Genomic DNA, 20,563 nt, shown 5'->3' with positions numbered 1-20,563 from the left:
AGTTTATTCCAAACAAGAACAAAGTTTTCAGACAGGGACAGAGAAGAAACTGCTTTTTGCCCTTTTTCCCCCCCCTCTTTTTTTCCTCCCCCGTTTCCCCCCCCCCCCCCCCCCCCTTTTTCCTGTTGTTTTTCTAACCTGCCAGCGGAGAGGGGGGCGAGCCCGGCCCCCCCCGCCCAAGGACCCCCCAGGCAGGCTTTAGCGTGCGCTCCGCAATCGCCCTCTTTTCGTGCGTGCGTGTGTGTGGGTGCGAGTGTGGTGCCTGTCAAGGGGCTGTTTCTCTCCCCACCCTCCTCCTCCTCCTTCTTCCAAATATGCTTTTTGCAAGTTTTGATCTCGTCTCGGCACTGGCTACCCTCGCGGCGTGCTTGGTGTCACTGACTTTGCTGCTGGCCGTGTCCCAACAGCTGTGGCAGCTCCGCTGGGCTGCCACCCGCGACAAAACCTGCAAGCTACCAATCCCTAAAGGCTCTATGGGATTCCCTTTAATCGGAGAAACCTTCCACTGGCTCCTGCAGGTAAGGAGGATTCCCTTCCCTTCCCTCCCTGGAAGGTGGGCTGGGACCGGCTTTTCTTTCTTTTTTTTTTCCTTTTTTTTTTTTTTTTCATCTTCTTTTTTCTTTTCCTTTCGATTGCATCATGCGGGTTCCCGGCGAGTTGGGGAGGTAGCTGGGGCCGGGGGCTGGTGGCGGCTGGCGGAGGCGGGGGGGAACCCAGGGAGCCCGGCCAGGCTGGGCTAGCCCCGGAGCGGCCGCCGCGCTGCGCTCCCCGGCCGGGCGCTGCGGGGTTCCCCGGCGGGGGCTGCTCGATGCCGGGGAGGAGGCTCGGGGTCTCCCCCGCGCTGCCAAAAATCTTCTTTTCTTCCACCCCCCCCAGCCTAAATCCTTGCCAAAAAAAAAAAAAAAATAATAATAAATCCGGAGGTGGAAGGTAGCCCCGGGGCGAAGGTGGATGTCGCCGGGCACGGTGCGGGGGCTCCCTGGGTCGTGTCCCACCGCTCGCCACCCCACGCCCGTGCAATAGGCTTCCCCCCAACCCCTCCGGCGTCGTCCCATCCCCGTCCCCGGGGCTGTTCCCATCGGGTTCGCAGCCCGCTCGGCTTGGGTCCGGTCTTGGGGGAAGCCCGCGGAGGTAATCGGTAGATTAACCCGGGATTAACCTTGCTAAATGCTGAACGGCGGCGGGCGGAGCGGGATCCCCTCGGACCGCGTTGCGAGAGGGTGACTGCCAAAAAAAGAGAAAAAACTTAAACAAAAAAAAAAAAAAAAGGGAGGAGGAGAGGAGGCAGGAGGCGGCCGAGGGGTGCCCCGCTGCGGGGGGAGCCGCGGGCCGGGCTGGGGGCACCCCGCAGCATCCCAGGAGGGAAACCCCGCGGAAAATGAGCCTGAGGGTTTCCCACCCCCTCCTCCCAGGGCAAAACAGAAATAATAATAATAAGCAAATGGGAAGCCTGGAGAGGATGCTCTCGCCAGAGAAGGTCGCGTTTCATTGACGGAACGGCCGAGGGGACGGCAGAGCCCGCGGCGGGGCAGGGCAGCCCGGTCCCGGCTGCGAGGGCTGCGGCGTCCCCCGGTGTCCCCCGGTGTCCCCCGTCCCCCCCCGCCGCCGGGGAAGCCCCGACGTGGGAGCCCGGCGCGGCGGCCCCGCTCCTCGGCCGGCCCCCTCCCCGCCAGCGGCGCCGAAGGGGTTAACCGCACGCTCTCAATAGGGCTTTATTTTTTAAAGAAATTTATCAGATTTTTACAGGGGGACCAGAAAAGGGTTCTCGCTTTTCCACAGGCTCCGTCCAAACAGAGTCCAGGGCTAAAAATACAAAATTTTGTATAAATTGGACTCCATTCGAAACTTCTCCCACATAAAGGTCCTCTTTGTGCTGCCCTGGAAATGGTGTACAAATAACTCTTTATTAATGCCACAAAAAGGACTTTAATTATATTTACGCAGATCAAGAAACAGGGTCACCTGAACATCTGAAATTCACAACCGCGCTTTTGTTTCAAAATAAACACACGCACTCACAACCCAGAGCCGGGGCGCGGAGCCGCAGCGCTCGCAGCTATTCTCCCTGCTCGGGATGGGGTTTTGGGGGGGATCCCCTCCTTCGCCCCTCACCTCCCCCCCGCCCCCTCCGTCTCCCGCGGCTCCATCCGCCTCCTCGCCGACAAAAGCCCCCGGAGCATGTGGGAAAGTTATTAAACCCTCTCAAATCTGGAGATTTACTTAGGCAAATTGCAGCCTTTCGAGTAAATTCAGCCTGAGCGAAAAAAAAAAAAAAAAAAAAAAGGTTAAAAAGTGCCAGGGGAGGTAAAGGTAGAAGTAAAGGGGAGGAGGAGGAGGAAGGGGGGGCGGAGGGCACCGACCCCCGCCAGGGCGGCGGGAGGAGCGGGCGCGCCGCGGGCAGCGCCGGACGCCCCGTCGGTGGGAGCCGGGCTGTGCGGGAGTGGGATGTCGGGGTTACCCCACTCTGCCCCATTTCTGCCTCCTACCCTGGCCGGGTCGCCCCCAAACCTGGCGGCGTGACGACCCCCCCCGGCAAACTACCCGCTGCGCCGTGGGGATCCCCACGCGTGGGTGCGGCTGCGCGGGCGCGCAGAGGCCGTGCGGTAACACCGCCTCCCACTCGTGTTTCTCCCCCCCGCCACCCTCACCCTCTCCACCACCATCACCACCACCACCACCACCCCCTCCTCCTCCTCCTTCCCCCGCAGGGCTCCTGCTTCCAGTCTTCGCGGCGGGAGAAGTACGGGAACGTTTTCAAGACGCACTTGCTGGGGCGGCCGCTGGTGCGGGTGACGGGGGCGGAAAACGTGCGGAAGATCTTGATGGGGGAGCACCACCTGGTGAGCACCGAGTGGCCGCGCAGCACCCGCATGCTGCTGGGGCCCAACACCGTGGCCAACTCCATCGGCGACATCCACCGCCACAAGAGGAAGGTGAGGTACCCACGCGAGACGGGGACCTGGGGGGGGGGGGCGCGCGTGGGGCGGGGCAACCTCTTTCCCCTCTCGCCCTCCTCTCCTTCCTCCCCCCCACCTCTCCCCGCGGACCCCTTGTGCGTGGGAGGTCACGCGTGGGCCCCCCCATCTCTCCCGTGTCTGAGCTCGATGCCTTTGAGGAATTTAAAAGGGCGATGGGGAGGAGAGAGGGTGAGCGCGGGGGGTGGTGGTGTCACACTCGGGGCTGCCCCACAGCTTTCTGCTGAGCACGGAAGAGATGCTCCTCTCCCCCTCCTCCCATCATCGCCCCACCGGCCCCCCGCAAGCGGTGGCACGCGTGGCGGGGGCCGCCGTGAGCTGAGCGGCGAGCGCGGTCCCAGAGGGCTCTTAAAAGGGCGATGCGACCGTCGGGCAGCGGAAGGGCACAGCGCGGCGTGGGGCGGAGGGGAGTGGGGGGGCAACGAGTGCCCCCCCCCCCCCCCCCCATTTCCAGGCTTCACCCAGAGGTGTTATGGGGAGACCTCGCGGGGTTTGTGCTTTTTGTGTGTGTGTGTGTGTGCGCGTGTGTCTCATGGCGCTGTGTGTTGCATTGGATTTCGGGGGAAGTGGGGAGCTCATGGGGGTCCCAGGATGAAGCACAGGGGGAGATGGGATGGGGCACTGAACTGGTTGGGGGCGGCTGAGACCCTCCGGGGGCCATGCCTTGCCTCACCCTCTCGGTGGTCCCGGGGTGAGACCCTCCCTACAGGCCCGAAGGTAGCGCAGGGCAGCTGGGTTTTGGGGGGCGTTGAGCCCAAGCAGATGTGGGGGATCGTCCTCATGTCCCCCCAACAGCAAAGGTGGTGGCAAAGGTGACAAGCCAGCGCAGGCTCGCATGGCAGCATGGGTGATGGCTTTTGCATCCCGTCCTCGATGGGACGGGCTCTTTCCCAGCTGAGTCGGGGCACACAGTGGATTTGGGGTGAAGGTAACGCGTCTGCCCCCCTCTCCGTGGTGCCCAGACAATGTTGCTGGCAAGGGAAGCGTGGTACCCAGTGCCAAGAGGCTGTCCCAGTCCCTGCCCCAAGGCAAGGGCCGCTCTCCTCTCTCTGCTCCAGCAGGATTTCCTATTTTGGCATATATATTTCTATAAAATCCCCACCAAACCCAATCCCTTGCTTTTTTCTCCTGGGGGAGAAGACGAGAAAACAAATGCCCCGTGACACCCATTAGTCACATTTTTTAATGTGCTGGTGGTCACATCTTGAGTGCTACCACAAGAAACGCGGTGTCAATCCCTAGCTGGGACCTGGGACAACTCAATGTCTGCAATTACACCTCCCTTTGTTTAGGCTACTTTTTTTTTTTTTCTTTTTTCTTAAGGAGGGATATTTTTTCCAACCTTGCTGTCAAAAAGAAAGGGCGATAGTTCATGGGGCTCCTTCTATCATGGCACGTAATTTGCGGCAGAAAAGATGCAAGGAAATGGGGAGCGATGCTTTTTCCTTTGGCAGCAGGAGAAAGGCAGCAGCTTTGGCTCCCATTTATTTCCTATTAAGGGAGGTTTTAGCAGCAGCAGCTGGCGATTTGAAGGTGCTTCGACGGTCCTTTGCTGTTTCTTTTATCTTCTGCACAGCAAGATAATTTTTTGCTACTGAAAAGTGGGTAGCTGAAGGCCTTCGGTTGTGATCGCCTTAATAAAACCACAGAATTCAGACCTCAGGAACAGATGCTGGGGGAGGCGAGGAGAGTGTGGGTTATGGGAACAGGGTCATGGAAAAGGGAGGCCTGACCTTTGTGGTATCCTGATGGACTTGTAATTTGTACCGCAGCTCAGATGGGGAGTGCCAGCACCAGCAAGGAGCAATACCAGCAGCATAGAAAGGGGAGAGCCTCTCTCCCTCAGTATTTATACCTGTTTTTCTCACTTTTGTGTTTTTACCTAGTGGGAAATATATGTCCCACCCTAAACCGTGAATCCCAGTGCTTTCAGATTTTTCTGAGCCCAAAGTCTGGTCTGGATCTCCATTCTCCTCCGAAAAAGCCGTTTGCCTTCCTGATTTTTGGCATCATGTGTGATCCCAAGCTGGCAAGGATCCTAATTCTTGCTTAAGGGATCGCTAAAGCCTCCTGAGAACAGGTACTCTGGCAAAACACTGTCCCGGGATGACCCTTGCCAGCCGTGCCTGCTCCTGCTCACACAGCTTGCCTCTGCTTTGAGCTCTAGCCCACCCTTGAGCAAATGCTTTTCCCCGTATCAGTGGGACTGGGGACGCTAAAGTAGCTAATTATTTTTTAAGCTTTCTCTCAGCAGCATGGGGGTGGGTACACTGGGCTCAGGTGTTCCCCTTCCCTTTGAAAACAGGAGGTTATTCTGACTCCTTCACTTGGTCTCCTCTTGCTACTGTTTCTGTGGGGCTGAGCATCTCATGCGTCATGCACCCTTGGGTGCTCCCTGAGCCCAGCAGCCGCTTGAATCGCATTCTCCCCTACACAAACCATCCCTTGCCCTGGACTGAGTGAGTTGCGCACATGGAGATAAGGTGAACTTGCTTCTAACATGAAGAAAAGAGATCATTTTGTTCTTGGTGAGATTGCGATGACCAGATTAAAGCTTTTTCCAGGCCAGGTGCCTTCTACCGTCAGAAATTGCCGGCGTCTTTTGAGTTCATTAGCCCTGAGCTTTTGTTGCTGTTAAATGGTGTTGACTTTGAACTCTCCCCACCCTGCTGCTGAGACTGTGAGAGGTCTGAGGTGGAAGCACTAGATTTGAGATTTAAACTTGCTCCTTCTTGGTGGAAGTTCTTCTCTTAGGTACCCAGTCCGTACCTTCCTCTTGACCCTCTGGGGAACCGAGCAAAGAACCTCTTGGCAGAAGACCGTGTTTTTCACAGACTTCACCAACTTTCATAGTAAGGTTGCTAGTATTAACAGAAATATTAAAAAAAAATTGGAGCAGTCTGAAAGCTCCATGGAAAAAAGCAGTAGAATGTCCCGGGAAACCTTTTAGGTTGTTGATAATTCAGTTTAAAGCATTGTGGGGCTTTCTGGAGCAGTAGCTCCATGCACCTCTCAAATTCTGTTGTCTACCTCATCTCTGATCTTGAGCCTTCACTTGCTCTTAAGTGGTTTCTCCTTCTCTGGTCTTACCAGAAATTTTACATGAGGCATAATTTCTTGTGAGGCTTCTTGTGGCGCAGGGTGCTAGCCAACACGGTGAAAGGTGGAGTGTGAAACTGACCCCATGTGCTCACCCTCTGCTGCAACTCCAACCATTGGGGTCATCTCTAGCTCTTGTTCCACCAACCCTTACATGGTCACCACCTGAGATAATTCTTCATTGTCTTTCTAAAAGCCAGTGGAGTTGTACTTATTTGCAACAGCAATGGCAGATGCTCTTTTATCATTCCCTGGCAATTGAGCCGTGGTCTCCTCTTGATGGGATGGATTGCTACAGAGATGTGAAGACAAGCTCTAGCAAAGAGCTTTAAACCCAACATGTTCAAGCATGAATGGTAGCTCGCCATTGAAATCGGCTGTTTTGCTGGCCATGTATTGCAGAGCTTTCCAAAGAGATTTAGCTCTTCAGTGTAACTTCAAGACCAGCAAACCGCAGCTGTCACTACTGGATCTGCTGTAGGACACTTTGCCCATGATGGTGACGGGATCAGAGCTGGGTTGGACAGCTCAGGCTCTGGAGATCTTCTCTCAGGTTTGCTGTTTCCCTATTTCAGCTCTTTTTTTCAGGATCGTGTACAGATTCAATATCCCCCTCCGTAGAGCAGGTGAATATCCTCTTCTCTGACCCAGAGGCTTTAATCTGGTAGGTGTTGATAAAGGACTCCGAGATGCACATGTGAAAGGTGCTCAGGAGGAACAAAGCTGTATTAACAAGTTGGTAGCTCTGGCAGCTCTCTGCTTTCTCATCCCCTATTTATTAAAGCTCCCCTGCAGGAAGTTGTCAAAGTTAATATAAATCGGAGAAAACTTCCCCCTTTTGGGAAATAAACTCTCCAATTATTAGAGAGGGGGTCTCTGGGTATGAAGTCAACTTTGCCCAGGGACGTGACAGCTTGTGGGGTGGGAGGGAGGGTGAGAACAGGGATGGGAGCAGGGCTTGCCTGCATCAGGGGTATCGCTTTATTGCAGATGTCATCAGCGTTGGCTCTGTCCTTGGCCTGAGATGAATGGTCGATAAGAATGGTTTACAAGTAGTAAACAAAAGCAACCCAAAACTCCTCAACCTCCCTCCTGAGATAAATATCTACTGAGAGGCTGTTACTGCTCTTGGGTCACGGAGTTTATGTTGATGTTGGAGAACCTGGGCCACCCGTGCTGCAGTGAAGGCAACTTGTTCTTCTGCGGTGGCATTTTTGTCTCAAAATCACCTTGCAGGGTACTGGGAGGAGCAGCCATGTTGCTCTGGCTGAGCATGGGCATGTCTTTCCTCTGGCTTTTTGGTGGCAGATCTCTGCCTCTCTCCATCTCATGAGGGATGCGTGTTGTCCCTTGGGGTCAGACATGACATGTCCCGATGGAGGGGCACTCATGCTCTCCAGCAGTGACTCACGGGGAAGGCATAACTGGGGATGATGCCTGGCTGAGGGTGCTCCTTGCTCCACACTTCTGTCTCCGGTTCTCTCCCCATCCTGCTCTTGCTTTGGTGGCACAGCCATGCCACCTGTGCCGTACCCTGTCCCAGCCTGGCTGTTCACTCAATCCTTTTCACGTCTCACCCTAGATCTGTCCTTTTAGTCATCTTCAGTTCCCATTTCTACCCGTGAGCTCCCATTTATACCTGTGAAGTCCCAGTGAAATCAGTGCAGTCGCTCCAGATTTACTATGTGTGTCTTTTGGAAGTGTCGATCTCTGGGTGAATATGAGCTGTAATGAAGGCAAAGCAAATCTGCTCTTTGGCAGGGTGATAGCATGGGCTCTGCTTTCACGGGATGTAAGGCCAGTGGGAAGTTGAAGTTCAGCAAACGGAGAGGGAGGCACTCCTCTGTCTCTGCCTGCGAGGGACCCCAGCACCTTGGTGGAAAAGCAAATGGGAATTGGAAATGGCCAGGACGCACAGCCCTTAGCTTTTAGGTCGGGACTGAGCAGCGCCCGGGGCCGGGAAGGAGTTTCCCCGTGCAGGATATGTGCTGCCGGTGTGGGTGTGCTGCGGTGCACGGGGAAGGTGGGACTCAGACTTTCCTCGGAAGCATCCAGCCTTGGCAGGAGAGTGCTGGACTTGCCGGGCCCATGCTCTGTTCCAGCATAGTAATCCCAAAATAGGCACAGCTGGCTTAAAAAAGGAAAAGAAAGAATAAAATAAAAGCAGTCCGTGGGCTGGGTAGACATCCCAGACCCAGAGACTCGAGGAGGAAGCAGACAGTGGTGCAGAGAAACGGCCTGTTTTGTCTCACTGTCCAAAACTACATCATTCATTAACACACCACAATTAATGTTCTGCCTTGGAGGCATACAAGTGTTGAGCTTATTAGCACCAAGTAGAAAGGTCTGAGGCTTTAATATAGTTTGCAAGAGGATTAAGAACACAAAAGGGGCCATAAATTTACAACCAAATATAAACCAGCTGCTGTGGGCTGGACTGAAGGGGGGAGGGAGGGAAGGAGGGAGATGGGGGAGAAGGGCGGGAGGAGGAAGGAGGGATGGGAGGTGGCGGGCATGTACCTTTCCTACTACAAAAAACCCTGACCCAAGTTGTTGAGAGGGGGTTTTTAGTTGTTTGTGTTTCCCCCCCCCCCCCCCCCCCGCATTTCCACCCAGCCCTGCTGCTCTCCTCTGTGTGACTTGTAAATCCCACAGTGGAAAAGAAACCATCTCCTTCCACTTGAGACCCCTCCCACCCCCTGTACCCAAAATCATATCAAGCAGCTCAAGCGGGCTGGATTCCAGCTGCCATTGCCTGGCCTGGCTCCAGCCCCTTCTCGGCATGTCCGTGTCGGGCTGTTGCCCCGTGAGCTTTATTTAACCCATGGGCAAAAGCCAGTGGAGCTGGAGAAAAGGCTTTCATTGATGGAGGAGGGCTTCCCGCTCGCGGTCTTGGGGAAGAATTTGTCAGGTAGGTTAGCTCATTGACTTTAGACCAAATAGTGCTGTCATCTACAGTGGTGTAAATCCAGAGTAATTTGAATGGATTAAAAAAAAAAAGCAAAGCACAGGCACTCTTGGCTGAAAGACAAATTTCATGTGATTTCATAGCGCCTTCCACCCCAAAATGACCTGCAAGCTCAGACCCTGCTTTGAGAAGCTGTGCTGTGTCAGAGTGTGGTTACAGCTCAGGAGCTGTACAGATACCCTGCAAGCTGAACCTCTTTAATGTAAACTGCACTGCCTTTTTGGGTCGTCTGGACTGGAAGCTGTTGGATGTCCTGTGAGGCATGGAGAAGATGAAAACCCTCCTCGGGCTTCAATGCTCTGTGCTGGGTGGAACTGCAATCTGCAGCCCATAGCTCTGCATGGGGCCAGGCTCCACTTTAGAGCAGGGGTGGTGGATGCCAGGAGCTAATCCCAGACATGGGAGAAAGTGTTTTGGACTCAGGATCCATCCTACACTGCCTTTGTACAACTTTGTTTTTCTACTGCATCACACTCCATCCTTCCAAGCAGCTCGAGCAACCTGCTGAGTTGTGGTTCGTAATATACTGCTCATCCCTCTGGGGACTGAACGCTTTGTTTCAGGTTAGTGATGCTCTCCATTACTTTTCAGGTGTCTCTTCTATCTCTAAATAATGTCTCTCTGTTGGTCAGCTTGCTTTTAAACTTTCTTCCACTTAATTTTGTAGGGTGGTCTTGGGTCATCTCAGCCCTTCATCTCCTCCCTGGGCTTAGTTTAAAGCCCAGAACAGGCCTCTTACAGTTGGCAGAAGCTCATGTGTTCAGAGGTAGGGACATCTGCACCATTAGATGTGTGCTCATCCTCATATGATGCACAGAGGTCTTACATGACCTCACTCAGGATTTTGGTGGCAGAGCTGCTTGAAGGAAGCACTTTTCCAAGAGCCTTCCCCTATTTCTGCCAAGAGACAGATGTATGTTCAGAAAGGTGTATTTATTCCACTTTTGGGATGGAGCGGGATGCATCATGGGGTGAGGGCTTCCCTCTCATCCCCTCTGTGAGCACAGCTGCCCCTTGTGCTCTGCTCAGCTCCCAGCCTATGGAGCACTTGTCAGGACAGAGGTCTAAGCGCTCCCGTGGAAGAGCACTTGAGGCTGGTTTCTTTGCCAAGTCTGGCTTTGTCTCCAGGAGGGTCCATGCTCTGGGTTACTTAAATGCATGGGGTCCTTTCCCTTTGGTCCTCGCTCTGTGCTCCAGGAAGATGCAGAGGGTCAGCAAAAAGGGGACTTTTCTCCTAATATTTCTCCTCCATTGGCTCCACAGTGGTGGGCAGGGCACTATCCCTGCTGCCTGGGCAAGCTGCTCTACTCCTCTTTGGGTCTGGGCAAACTCTCATCTCCACACCACAGATCTGGGATTTAACATGTGGTTCAAAACCAAACAGGATAGTCCATCCCAGCTCGACCCAGCCTTCTGATGCTGATGAACTGCTGCTCTGACCATGCAGCCGTGTGCCTGGTGGGTTTGCAGGATGCTCCTTCTCCACAGCTCCAGCCAAAACCACCAACCACAGACAGTGGGTGCGTGACCTGTTGGACCTCTTCTTGGCTAGCTCATCCCACCTCTCTAATCCCTTCTGGCTGGACACAGCTCCTGTTTCTTTGCCACACTATCCTTTGATGTGGTATCTTCTTTCTCTTTCCTTCCATGTGTTTGATTCCCTCCTCGAAAAGCAGTGACAATACGTAAGGTGAATTTTGCTATTCTCAAATGCACTGGTTCCTCATCAATAAATGGGGGAAAGGCACTTGGAGCAGCACTCCAGAGGTGGTGTAGGCACACAAATGCTGAAGAACCGCAGTGTGTTTCGGTATCCCCATAAAGTGGGCTAAGAAGCCTAAATTGCTGAATGTAGCTGGTTGAATTTTGCTGTTGTTGGCATTGGGGTTTTTTTTGAGACACAAGGCAGCTTTGCAGATGGGGGTGCTGAAGCAGATCTAGGGTATCCTTCTTGTTCCCCACTCTCCCCCGCCAGCCTGTGCATCACAGCCCCCTTAACGTAATAGCCTGTTCAAGGGTTTCGGATTGAAAGTGAAGTCTCCCATGCCATGTGGAGGGTTTGTGGGAGAGATGCTCAGACATGGAGATTTTTGAGCTGTTGGGAAATGGGGTGCTTGGACTCATTTTTATTCTGAACTCAAGTGGAAATATGAAATGCCAGAGTTCCTCACAACTCTAGATGTTTAAAATAATTTAAAAAATTAAGGGTATGGGCAACCCTGAAGGGTGCATGATCATCATAACATGGCCCAAGGATGCTGAAATGATCTTTACCTTTTTTCCCGGCACATTTTTTTTTGAGAATCATTCAAGTTTCAGTAAAACTGCCTTTTGCAAAGGCACTCTGTTTCTTTTCTTCACCTGGGCTGAATTTGGAGACTCTTCCTGCTGTAACCAGACTCCCATTGGAGACAGGTCACAGTGATTGTGGGACTCTTGCGTTTCTCCCTGGGGGAGGTTGCTGCCATCAGCTCCCCAGAGACACCCACGCTCCTCACCTGCACTCTGCGTGCAGCGCTATGCTTTGATAAGCAAACCCAGCATTGCTCATTTTGGGTGGTCAGGAGCTGAAACTCTTAGCTTTTCCATCTCAGTGGGCCTGGATTGCTCCTATGATGGAGCATGGCAGGAGGCCTTGGAGTGGTCCATATGCACCACTTTCCAATTACAGCATGGGGAGAAAAGGCATCAGCTCTTTGCTATGTGCCTATGACAGGCAAAGCCCTTTAAAAATAGACAGCAGAGTGTCAGGGCAGTGGTGGGGTTTTGTGGAGGCCCTCTCCTCTTTGCGGTGCCTTGTATAGCTTTCACAACTTTTTTGCTGTGTTTTTGCTTTGCTTGTGCTCCTAATGCCAGGGCAGCCTCTTGCCCATAAGCCTTCTCATCCCGCTCCAAAAATATCATGGTTTACAAGCCCACTGGACCATGGCAGTGGGCTCCACGTCTGGCAGCCCCGCATCTGATGCCAGAGAGAGGCAGGCATCCATTATAATGTGGCGACAGGACCGGGTTGGGACAAACACCGCCTGGCCTTTGAAACATAGGAAGAAATAGCATGTCTCCAGGTTGAGATGTTGCTTTGGATGCTTCCTGACACGGCCTGCCGGCCAAGCTGCTGGCGGGTGCCAAATTGGTTTGTGAAAACATCTCCATGCTAATCATGCCTTCGTTTGGTTGGAGTGCAAGTTTTCCTCCCGGAGGGGAGGAAAGAAAAGCTCTGTTCCCTCTTTGCCATGCTGATGTGCCAGGTGGGACTAGGGGACCTGCAGATCATGGATGGCAAAAAGCGGGGACTGACACTAGTGCTTGGAGTGGGGGGGCTTGGCTGGCACCAAGGAGAGGTAATGCAATGAAAAGCACCATCCCTGCTAAATCCACTCCACCCCAGCCACTACACAAAGCCTTTGCTATGTGTGAAAATGCTGTGGGTTGAATATCAGGGCTCTTCACTTGGATGTCCTCTCCTCTTTCATGTGGTTTAAGGACAGGGCTGGGGCATTTTCCGGACAGGACTGGGGGCAGTTCACTGTCACACAGAGCTGGACCACTCCAGGAGATCCTGGAGCTGAGACAGTGGGAAGGAATTTTCTGCCTTAGGAAGACCATAAATCTTTAAATTTCCTGTTTCCACTATGAGACGGACTTGGAAGTTTCCAGCCCGGCTTGCTGGGTGGTGGTGTCTCCCTCGATGCGGGGTGAGTGCGCATGTGCGGGTGTAAATGAATGCACCTGAATGGAGCAAATCCCCAGGCTTGGCTTTTTTGGGACATATCAAAATGTGCAAAAAAACAGGGGCTCTTTCCAGCATCCCGCAAAAGTCCTGGCTGCTGCCCTGGCACTGTCGCTGAGGGCACCCGACTGGACCCCCATCATGTCTGGGGTATTGCATCTCGGTGTTAGCAGAGCTGGGCATACCCTTAGAGCTGTTTTTGCTTCTTGGCAGCTCTGGAGCAACGTTTTTTTGCACTGATGCTCCTTGGCTTTGCTTGGTCTTGGTCCTGTGAGTGGCCGAGACATTCGGCTCGGCTTCACTAGAGGGCGCAGGAATTTTAGGCTAGAAACGCGCGGAGGTTTGTCGGGGAAAGTTGGCTGCCTTTTCCTCCTTTTTAATCAACTGGAAAGATGCAGGGTTGAACTGGAGGTGACTGGAAGGGGATCCAGACTTGTGTCTGGCTGGGGAAGGATCCGCTGACTTCTGGGATTAGGCGGCGTGGAGCACAGCGGCAGCAAGTGGACGGGACATTGCAGCGAGCCGGCGGCGTGGCTGGGGCTCGCAACGTTGGCTGGCCGCGTGGCCGGGAACTGCTGCTCCGGTGCAGCCGGCTGGGGCTGGAGGAGCCTGACAGCAAAAGGACAGCTCAAAAAAGAGCGAAAAAGGAAAAAAAAAATAAATCCCCCCTGTTCTCCAGTGCTAAATTCTCCCTCTTTTTTTAGGCTGGGCAGGTGGTGTGTTGACCTCCACAGGGGCTCAGTCTTCTATTCCTGAGGGTCCCCTCCTCTGCGCCTTTGCTCCTTGGGACAGGCGCTCGTCTCTTCAGTCTGGCTTGGTCCACAGCGTGTGGATCTGGCATCGAGCTGGTTCTCTGCACCACCGCAGCAGTTTTGCACAGTGGGACCAAAGGGATTTCTTGGGCTGTTGTGGGTTTTGAAGGGTGCAAGGGGGTCCCTGAGCACTTTGCCTGTGGGAGATGCTGGGCAGAGCTGGGAGAGGATGGGGTTTGCCCCAGGTTGGGAGCCCCAGGGGCCACCTCCATGAGGATGGTGGCTCCAAGCATGCAGCCTCAGCGCTTCTTAAGCAGGGGCTGTCCCCGCATCAGCTCTGCTTTCAGCTTGAGAAACTGAGTCACGGGAAGCATTTGGGGAGAGTGGGGTGAGAGCCTCTGTCCTTATCCCAAACCCCTCAGTGTGGATGTAGGGTAGACGCCAGCCGGATAGGGAGATATTGGTGTCCCTTTGCTGGCCCCACTCAGGAGGTCCTGTCCCATCCCTCTTGAGCAGCTCATGGCTACCAGCTCTCCTCCAGCCAGCACTGCATCAAAGCCTGGCGTCCTGCTCATGGCCACCAGGAACAGGCCCTTTCCCAGCTCCCTTTGTATCTTCCCCAGGCAGCTGAGGGGCTCAGCTTTAGCACCTCCAACTTTTCTTTTCCAAGTGGCTGCTTTTTCACCCCCTCTCACAGGCAGGTCTGCCTGAGCATCGCTGCCCTTTCCAGGCTTAAAAATAGTGTGTAAAGCACGGAGAGGTGGCAGAAAGCAGCAGCCGCACTGTCTCGTGCCCTCACTGTGATCTCACTGCAGCCCCACTGTTCGTTCATTCATTCCTCTGCTCTGTTCATTCATGCCTCCACTGTGTGTAGCCATCCGGGGACGGCTGTCTGTCTGCAGGCAGATCTGTCCGTTGATCTGCTTGCATTTTTCTGGCCCAGCCCTCCTCCTACCATCCCATTTGCACACTGGTATTTGCATGGGGAGCCTCTGAGCTCTGCCCCAGCATGTCCTGTGTGATGAGTTTTACTCGGGGCTCAGCCTGAGTGCAGCTTGTTATGAAGTGGCTCTTGTCGAGCCTCCTGCCCAGGGCGGTGAGGGGACAGAGGTGTTATTTCACCAAACAAACTCCCAGCGAATGATGTGCATTAGCAATGAGGGGTCGCAGCCAGGAAAATGTTACCTTTCCCTTTGAGTGCTGACTGCAAAGGAAATTCTCACATTTACAGCTCCAGCGAGTCCGGCGCTCATGGAAAGAGGGGGCGGCTTTGATTTCTCTCCTCTTGTTGGTTTGATAACTTTGCAGCCCCCCCACTGTGCATTGAGCCACCCAGGGAACTGGCCACCAGTGGAGGCTACGCAGGCTCGCAGCTCCCTCCTTGGGAGCCTGTTTTAATTTGATTTTCCCGGAGGCCTGGCATGTGGCGGTGCGTGTGTGCAGCAGTGCCGCCCCGTGTGTGTGTGTGTAGGTTAATAAAAAATAAACAAACAGCACTTTTTCCTTCGGCACACTCTGGGAGGGATGCGGCGGGGATGCGGAATGAAAGCGTGTGCTGTGGGGCTGCATCGGGGAGGGCTGAAGGGACATTCCTGGCATTGCTGAGCTCCTCGTGCAACGCAAGAGCCCTGGCCCAAATTGGAGTAAGGAGCCATTAGAATGAGGGACCTGGGGAGGCCCACTCCCGCACAGTGTTTACTTGCAGAGCTTAAATTAATACTGTCTGCTGACATCAGTTTCTTTGCCCGGTTTCCCAAGGAAATGAGCTGTGTGCGATTGCAGCCGCTGTGTACGTGTGTGCCTCTCTTCCCCACTTGAACCCCTTTATAAGTTCAGCCAGATTTCACAGAGATACTAAATACCTCAAAATAATTATTTTACTTAATTTTTTACATATATTGAAAAGGGGCGGTTGATAGGTAGGAGAAACTGCAAATGCTTCCCGTTGAAAGAAAAGCTTTGCCTGTGACTGCGTGCATGCACAACCATAATGCGAGACACTAGAGAATCCCTGTGGAAGAGGTGTGCTAGTGGCATCCAAATCTTGGGCTGAATGTAACTGGGAGCCATGGAGCTGTGGGAATGCTGGCTCCATCAGTCCTGCCGTTTGTGGGGTGAAGCGTTACCTCTCGTCACTGGTTTGCCCCATGTTATTGCCTGTCATTTGTCACGGCTGTGGTAGGGATCACCCTGCGGAGGGTCTGTCAGCTGATAATTCTCCACAGACCCTTTTTGGCAGCTATTTTAGAAACTGGTGATGCTGGATGATAAACTCTGGATGATAAACTCTGGATGATAATGAGCCTTCTGCTAAGTTGACTTGTGATGTCCATTTTTATGGTTACTAGAGAAGGCAAAGAGGAGGGTGTTGGGACTGTGTAGAAATCTCTGCTCGCTCTGTTTTGTAGGTGTTCTCCAAAATCTTCAGTCATGAGGCACTGGAGAGTTATCTCCCCAAGATCCAGCTGGTGATCAAAGACACCCTTCGGGCCTGGAGCAGCAACCCTGAGTCCATCAATGTCTACCACGAGACCCAGAAGCTCACCTTCCGCATGGCCATCCGTGTCCTGCTGGGCTTCCGCATACCTGATGAGGAGCTCAACCGCCTCTTCGAGGTCTACCAGCAGTTTGTGGAGAATGTCTTCTCCTTGCCTGTGGATCTGCCCTTCAGCGGCTACAGGAGGGTAAGAGATTTGGGATGAGTCCTCCACCAGCCAATAACACCAAATTACTGGGATTAATGGGGCGGTGACTAATAACCAGGTTCTTGGTGGGATGTCTTCTCACCCGCTGACCTCTAGAAGCGGGTCCATTTTGGGGCTACAAAGTCCTGTTTTAGAAGAGTTGAGAGGGAGATCCATTCGTAGATTTGAGAGTGCTAGGGACTGTGCAGTTTGATGCAAGAGGGAATATAGTCGGGATTTGCCCAGATTTAATGGGCAATTTTTCCTCACTTGTTACTAGCAGTTTTGCTGTATTTTTTTGTTTGTGGGACCCTTCTCCTGTTAATTCCCTCCTGTCGCCAGGACAAAACAGGTCAGTGGACTTTCTAATTTCACGAACTGTTTTCATTTTTCGATGAATGATGCAAGCCAAAAACATAATGAAAAATATAGGCAAAAATTTACATTTTTTTCATGGGGAATTTTGGTAACAGAAATTCAGGGGTTTAAAATTTATCTTTGTAATTCTCATTCCAAATTTTGTTACTGTTATTTCACCACGTGAATGAGTCTGACTGTTTGCAGCCCCAAAGCATTTGCAGCAACAGGTTGTGCAGCCACACCCAGATAGGAATTGCTTTACTGAGACCAGGTGATAAAATTGCTCGGGAAGCCCATTACATTCCCAGGAAGAGGATCCTTTCAGATGAATTGACTTTCCTTTGAGAGACAATTTTCCCAGGGACTGCCGTACATCCCAGGGTGAGCCGGAGGCCTGTGAACTGGTGCGGTACTGGGGCTCCCACGTCAGACCTATCGTTTGCATGTAGGTGCTGATTACTCTTGCCTGTAATCTCACCCACTCAGGGCTTGCTCCTACTGCCCAGAGAACAACTTCAGCATCTTTATTCTTCTCTTTGAGCATCTGCAATTGCAGTTGTATTACTTAGACATGTTGTCCTGAGCACGTCTCCAGCTCCTGGGGATGCTGGGCTGGGGATGGTGGTGCTGGGATAGGATAGGATAGCATAGCATAGCATAGCATAGCATAGAATAGAATATTTCAGTTCAAAGGGACCTACAATGATCATCTTGTCTAGTCCAACTAGTGTTGTGTCCTGTGTGGTCTGATGGCTTCCTGCTCCGCAGGGCATCCGGGCGCGTGAGACTCTGCAGAAGGGGCTGGAGAAAGCCATCCAGGAGAAACTACAGAACACGCAGGGCAAGGACTACGCTGATGCACTGGACATCCTGATAGAGAGCGGCAAAGAGCACGGCAAGGAACTAACCATGCAGGAGCTGAAGGTAAAGATCTTCCCCATGGTCACCTTGTCCTTGCTGTGCTCAGGGCAGGGGCTCCTCAAAGAGCAAAGTGTGAGCTGGTGTAAGGAGGATTTTTTGGGGCAGACCTGAGATGGTCTGTGAGAGCTGGGGGACCACAATGTGTTGTTGGAGCTGCAGGTGAATTCTCGTCTGGTGGACTGTGGTGCCAACAAGACAGTTGCTTTCTGATAGGCCATATTTATTTGCAGATCATGCTCAGTTCTTTCTAAAAAGCATTTCCAGGGAATACCAAAAGACCGTACAAGTTTGCTGAAGCTTTCAGCCTTGACCAGCTTCACGCCTTGACCCATCCAGTTTTATGGTGCCTTCTTTGCAGGGCAAATGAGCCCTTGGCAGGTTTTTATCTGCAGCAGGGTCATGGTATAACTTGTCCTTCATGTGCTGTCAAAAGCCACCCCCAGAGTTTTTATTCCTGCCTGTCTGGCCCTCAGCATCCTTCAAGGCTCTGTGGGAAGGTCTCCGGTGTGCACGTCCAAGATGTGTGCCTGCACAAGGAGAGACCTTGCGGTTAAACATGACCAGGCTGAAGAGCTGTTGGGGAAAAAAAGTGCCCCATGGCAGCCTGCGTGTCTGTCCCTTGACATGCCACATCTGTTGGCCTGTCTGTCTGTCCAACACTTGTGTCTTACCCTGGCTTCCCTCTAATCTTTCAGGATGGCACCCTAGAGCTCATCTTCGCTGCCTATGCCACCACTGCCAGCGCCAGCACCTCTCTGATCATGCAGCTCCTCAAACACCCCCGTGTCCTGGAGAAGCTGCGAGAGGAGCTGCGTAGCAAGGGCATCCTCCACAACGGCTGCATCTGCGAGGGCTCCCTCCGGCTCGACAACATCAACAGCCTCCACTACCTGGACTGCGTCATCAAGGAGGTGCTTCGCCTCTTCACCCCAATCTCTGGGGGGTACCGGACGGTGCTGCAAACCTTTGAGCTGGATGTGAGTATTGCCATCCACTTGGGGTGCAGCTGCACTGTGGGCTCCCCAAAACAGCCTTCTGCACCTTGTTGCAAAGCTGGCTTGAACCTGGCTTAGATGAGACCTCAGGGAGGACAAATTAGGCCCTGCTGGTGATGGGTGGTGAAATTGCTCCAGATTCAGAGGAGGGTGGTGGGATCTGGCCCATGGCAGGGAAGGGATGCACTTGAGCTGTCAAAGAGGAGACAGGCGTGGTGCTTCAAAGAGCAACTCGTGACAATGTTTGACGCCAAAAACTAAACTGGGGTGTGACAAGGGAAAGGTTTACTGCAAAGGGCATCTCCGGGCTGTTGGGAGACAGGCGGATTACTCACCGCAATGGCTGGAATTTCCTACTAGCAAAAAAAAATCTTGAGGCCTGGCTTGTCACTGTAAATCCTGCTAATGTAATGATTTGAGTCGGAAACCTTTTTAAGTGCTTAGAGGATGACAAATCCGCCCTGTTTCTCATTGCCCAGGCCCTGATGTGTGCATTGTGTGTGTGGGGCTGACAGGCGGCAGGGTGTGAGCAAAGCTATGGGATGCTCTGGGGAGGCTGGCTGGCATGTGGGGCCTGGCACGGACATGAGAAAAGCTGCACCGTGAGCACCACGGGGTTCATGGTACACTACTCCTGCCAGTGATCACAAAGCAAGTAAATAGCAATGGATCATGCGGTGGGTCCTTGGGATAGAGGCAGGAATAAACCCAGGATATCCATCTCCCAGCCCTTTGCACTGTTGTCTCTGATTTTCTTTACAATCTGCATCATGCTCATGTAATAAACCCAAAGAAAATGGGAAAAAATTGGACAAAGCAAAATGGATTTACGGTGTCCTCCCACTCCCCCTCTCTTTGCAGTAGGTTTGACTCGCTCTGGTTTTCTCTCCACCCCTTCCCTCTTCTCTGCAGGGTTTCCAAATCCCCAAAGGCTGGAGCGTCATGTACAGCATCCGGGACACCCATGACACCGCCCCTGTCTTCAAAGACGTGGATGTCTTCGACCCTGACCGCTTCGGGCAGGGTCGAAGCGAAGACAAGGATGGCAGGTTCCACTACCTCCCCTTCGGAGGAGGCGTACGGACCTGTCTGGGCAAGCACCTGGCCAAGCTCTTCCTCAAGGCACTGGCCATTGAGTTGGCCAGCACCAGCCGCTTCGAGCTCTCCACCAGGACTTTTCCCAAAATCACCCTGGTGCCTGTGGTCCACCCGGTTGATGGACTCAAGGTCAAATTTTTTGGACTGGATTCCAACCAGAATGAGATCCTGACGGGGACAGATGCCATGCTGGGGGCGACGGTGTAAAGCCCATGCTGGCGGTGCAAGGGATGGGCGGCCGGGGGACAGAGGGGTGGGGTGGGGGCAAGGGGACGAACAGGAGGGGAGGAGAGAGGGACGAGAAGCTTCTCCATGATGCTCGCTTCGTAGAGCCTCTGGGTTGGGACTGCTTTCTCCACTGGTGAAGCTGCCAAAACCGTTTTGCTCTACCCGCGGGGCACAGAGAAGGTTGGGGTGTCGTCATGCGTCTTGTTTCGTTCAAAAGGAGGAAGAGTTGCAAAACCCGAGTCGAGCTGGGATGTCTGACCATACACAGTATCTAAATATTATAAATATATATATATATATAAATATCTATAAAACACTTCTGCTGCAAGGAGGAGCACTGCAAAGGCCCGACTGCAGGACAGGCTTTGGAAATCAGCTGGTGATCAGAGGTCTGGTGTCCCGGGGTGGCTCTCGGGTGGCCTCTGATCCTTTTTATTTTAACAGTGTTAAATTAGCTGGTGATAACAGTGTTTTGGTTTTTGTTTCTTTGGTTTTGTTTTTGTTCATTTGTTTGGTTGTGTTTTTTGTTTCGGGGCATTGGAGGCTTTCCTTGGTGAGGGGGAGACGAGCGGTGCCTGTTCCCATTCCCTCTCCCACTGGTGCCAGGGCAGGCTGGGGAGGGGGTGGTGGTGCCGTTTCACCTCCACTGCAGGACTGAAAAACCCTGTGGTGTCTTGTCCAGGGCCGAATGGGTGGTGAGACGTCTCTCTGAGGCCTTGGACAAGCGCATGTTTGCATTTTGCAAAATGCATT

The 20,563-nt window shown here is 53.1% G+C and overlaps 1 protein-coding gene across 2 annotated transcripts; it reads left to right on the top strand.

Moving 5' to 3' along the window:
• Window positions 1–283: 283 nt before the first annotated feature.
• CYP26B1 (cytochrome P450 family 26 subfamily B member 1) lies at window positions 284–19,820 on the top strand. 2 transcript variants are annotated; one of them, XM_082483136.1, is made up of 6 exons: window positions 284–518; window positions 2,709–2,933; window positions 15,933–16,208; window positions 17,337–17,492; window positions 18,185–18,466; window positions 19,397–19,820. In XM_082483136.1, exons 1-6 carry the CDS (start codon window positions 315–317, stop codon window positions 19,787–19,789), a joined length of 1,536 nt encoding a protein of 511 aa, XP_082339262.1. In that variant the 5' UTR covers window positions 284–314; the 3' UTR covers window positions 19,790–19,820. The 2 variants fall into 2 exon arrangements, with proteins under 2 accessions (XP_082339262.1, XP_082339263.1); XM_082483137.1 differs by lacking the exon at window positions 2,709–2,933.
• Window positions 19,821–20,563: the final 743 nt, after the last annotated feature.

This window comes from Vanellus vanellus (assembly GCF_965231255.1).
Source record: "Vanellus vanellus genome assembly, chromosome: 4".
NCBI classification, from domain to species: Eukaryota; Metazoa; Chordata; class Aves; order Charadriiformes; family Charadriidae; genus Vanellus; species Vanellus vanellus.
The sequence above is the reverse complement of the archived record's forward strand: the minus strand, read 5'-3'. Positions and strand labels throughout refer to the sequence as shown.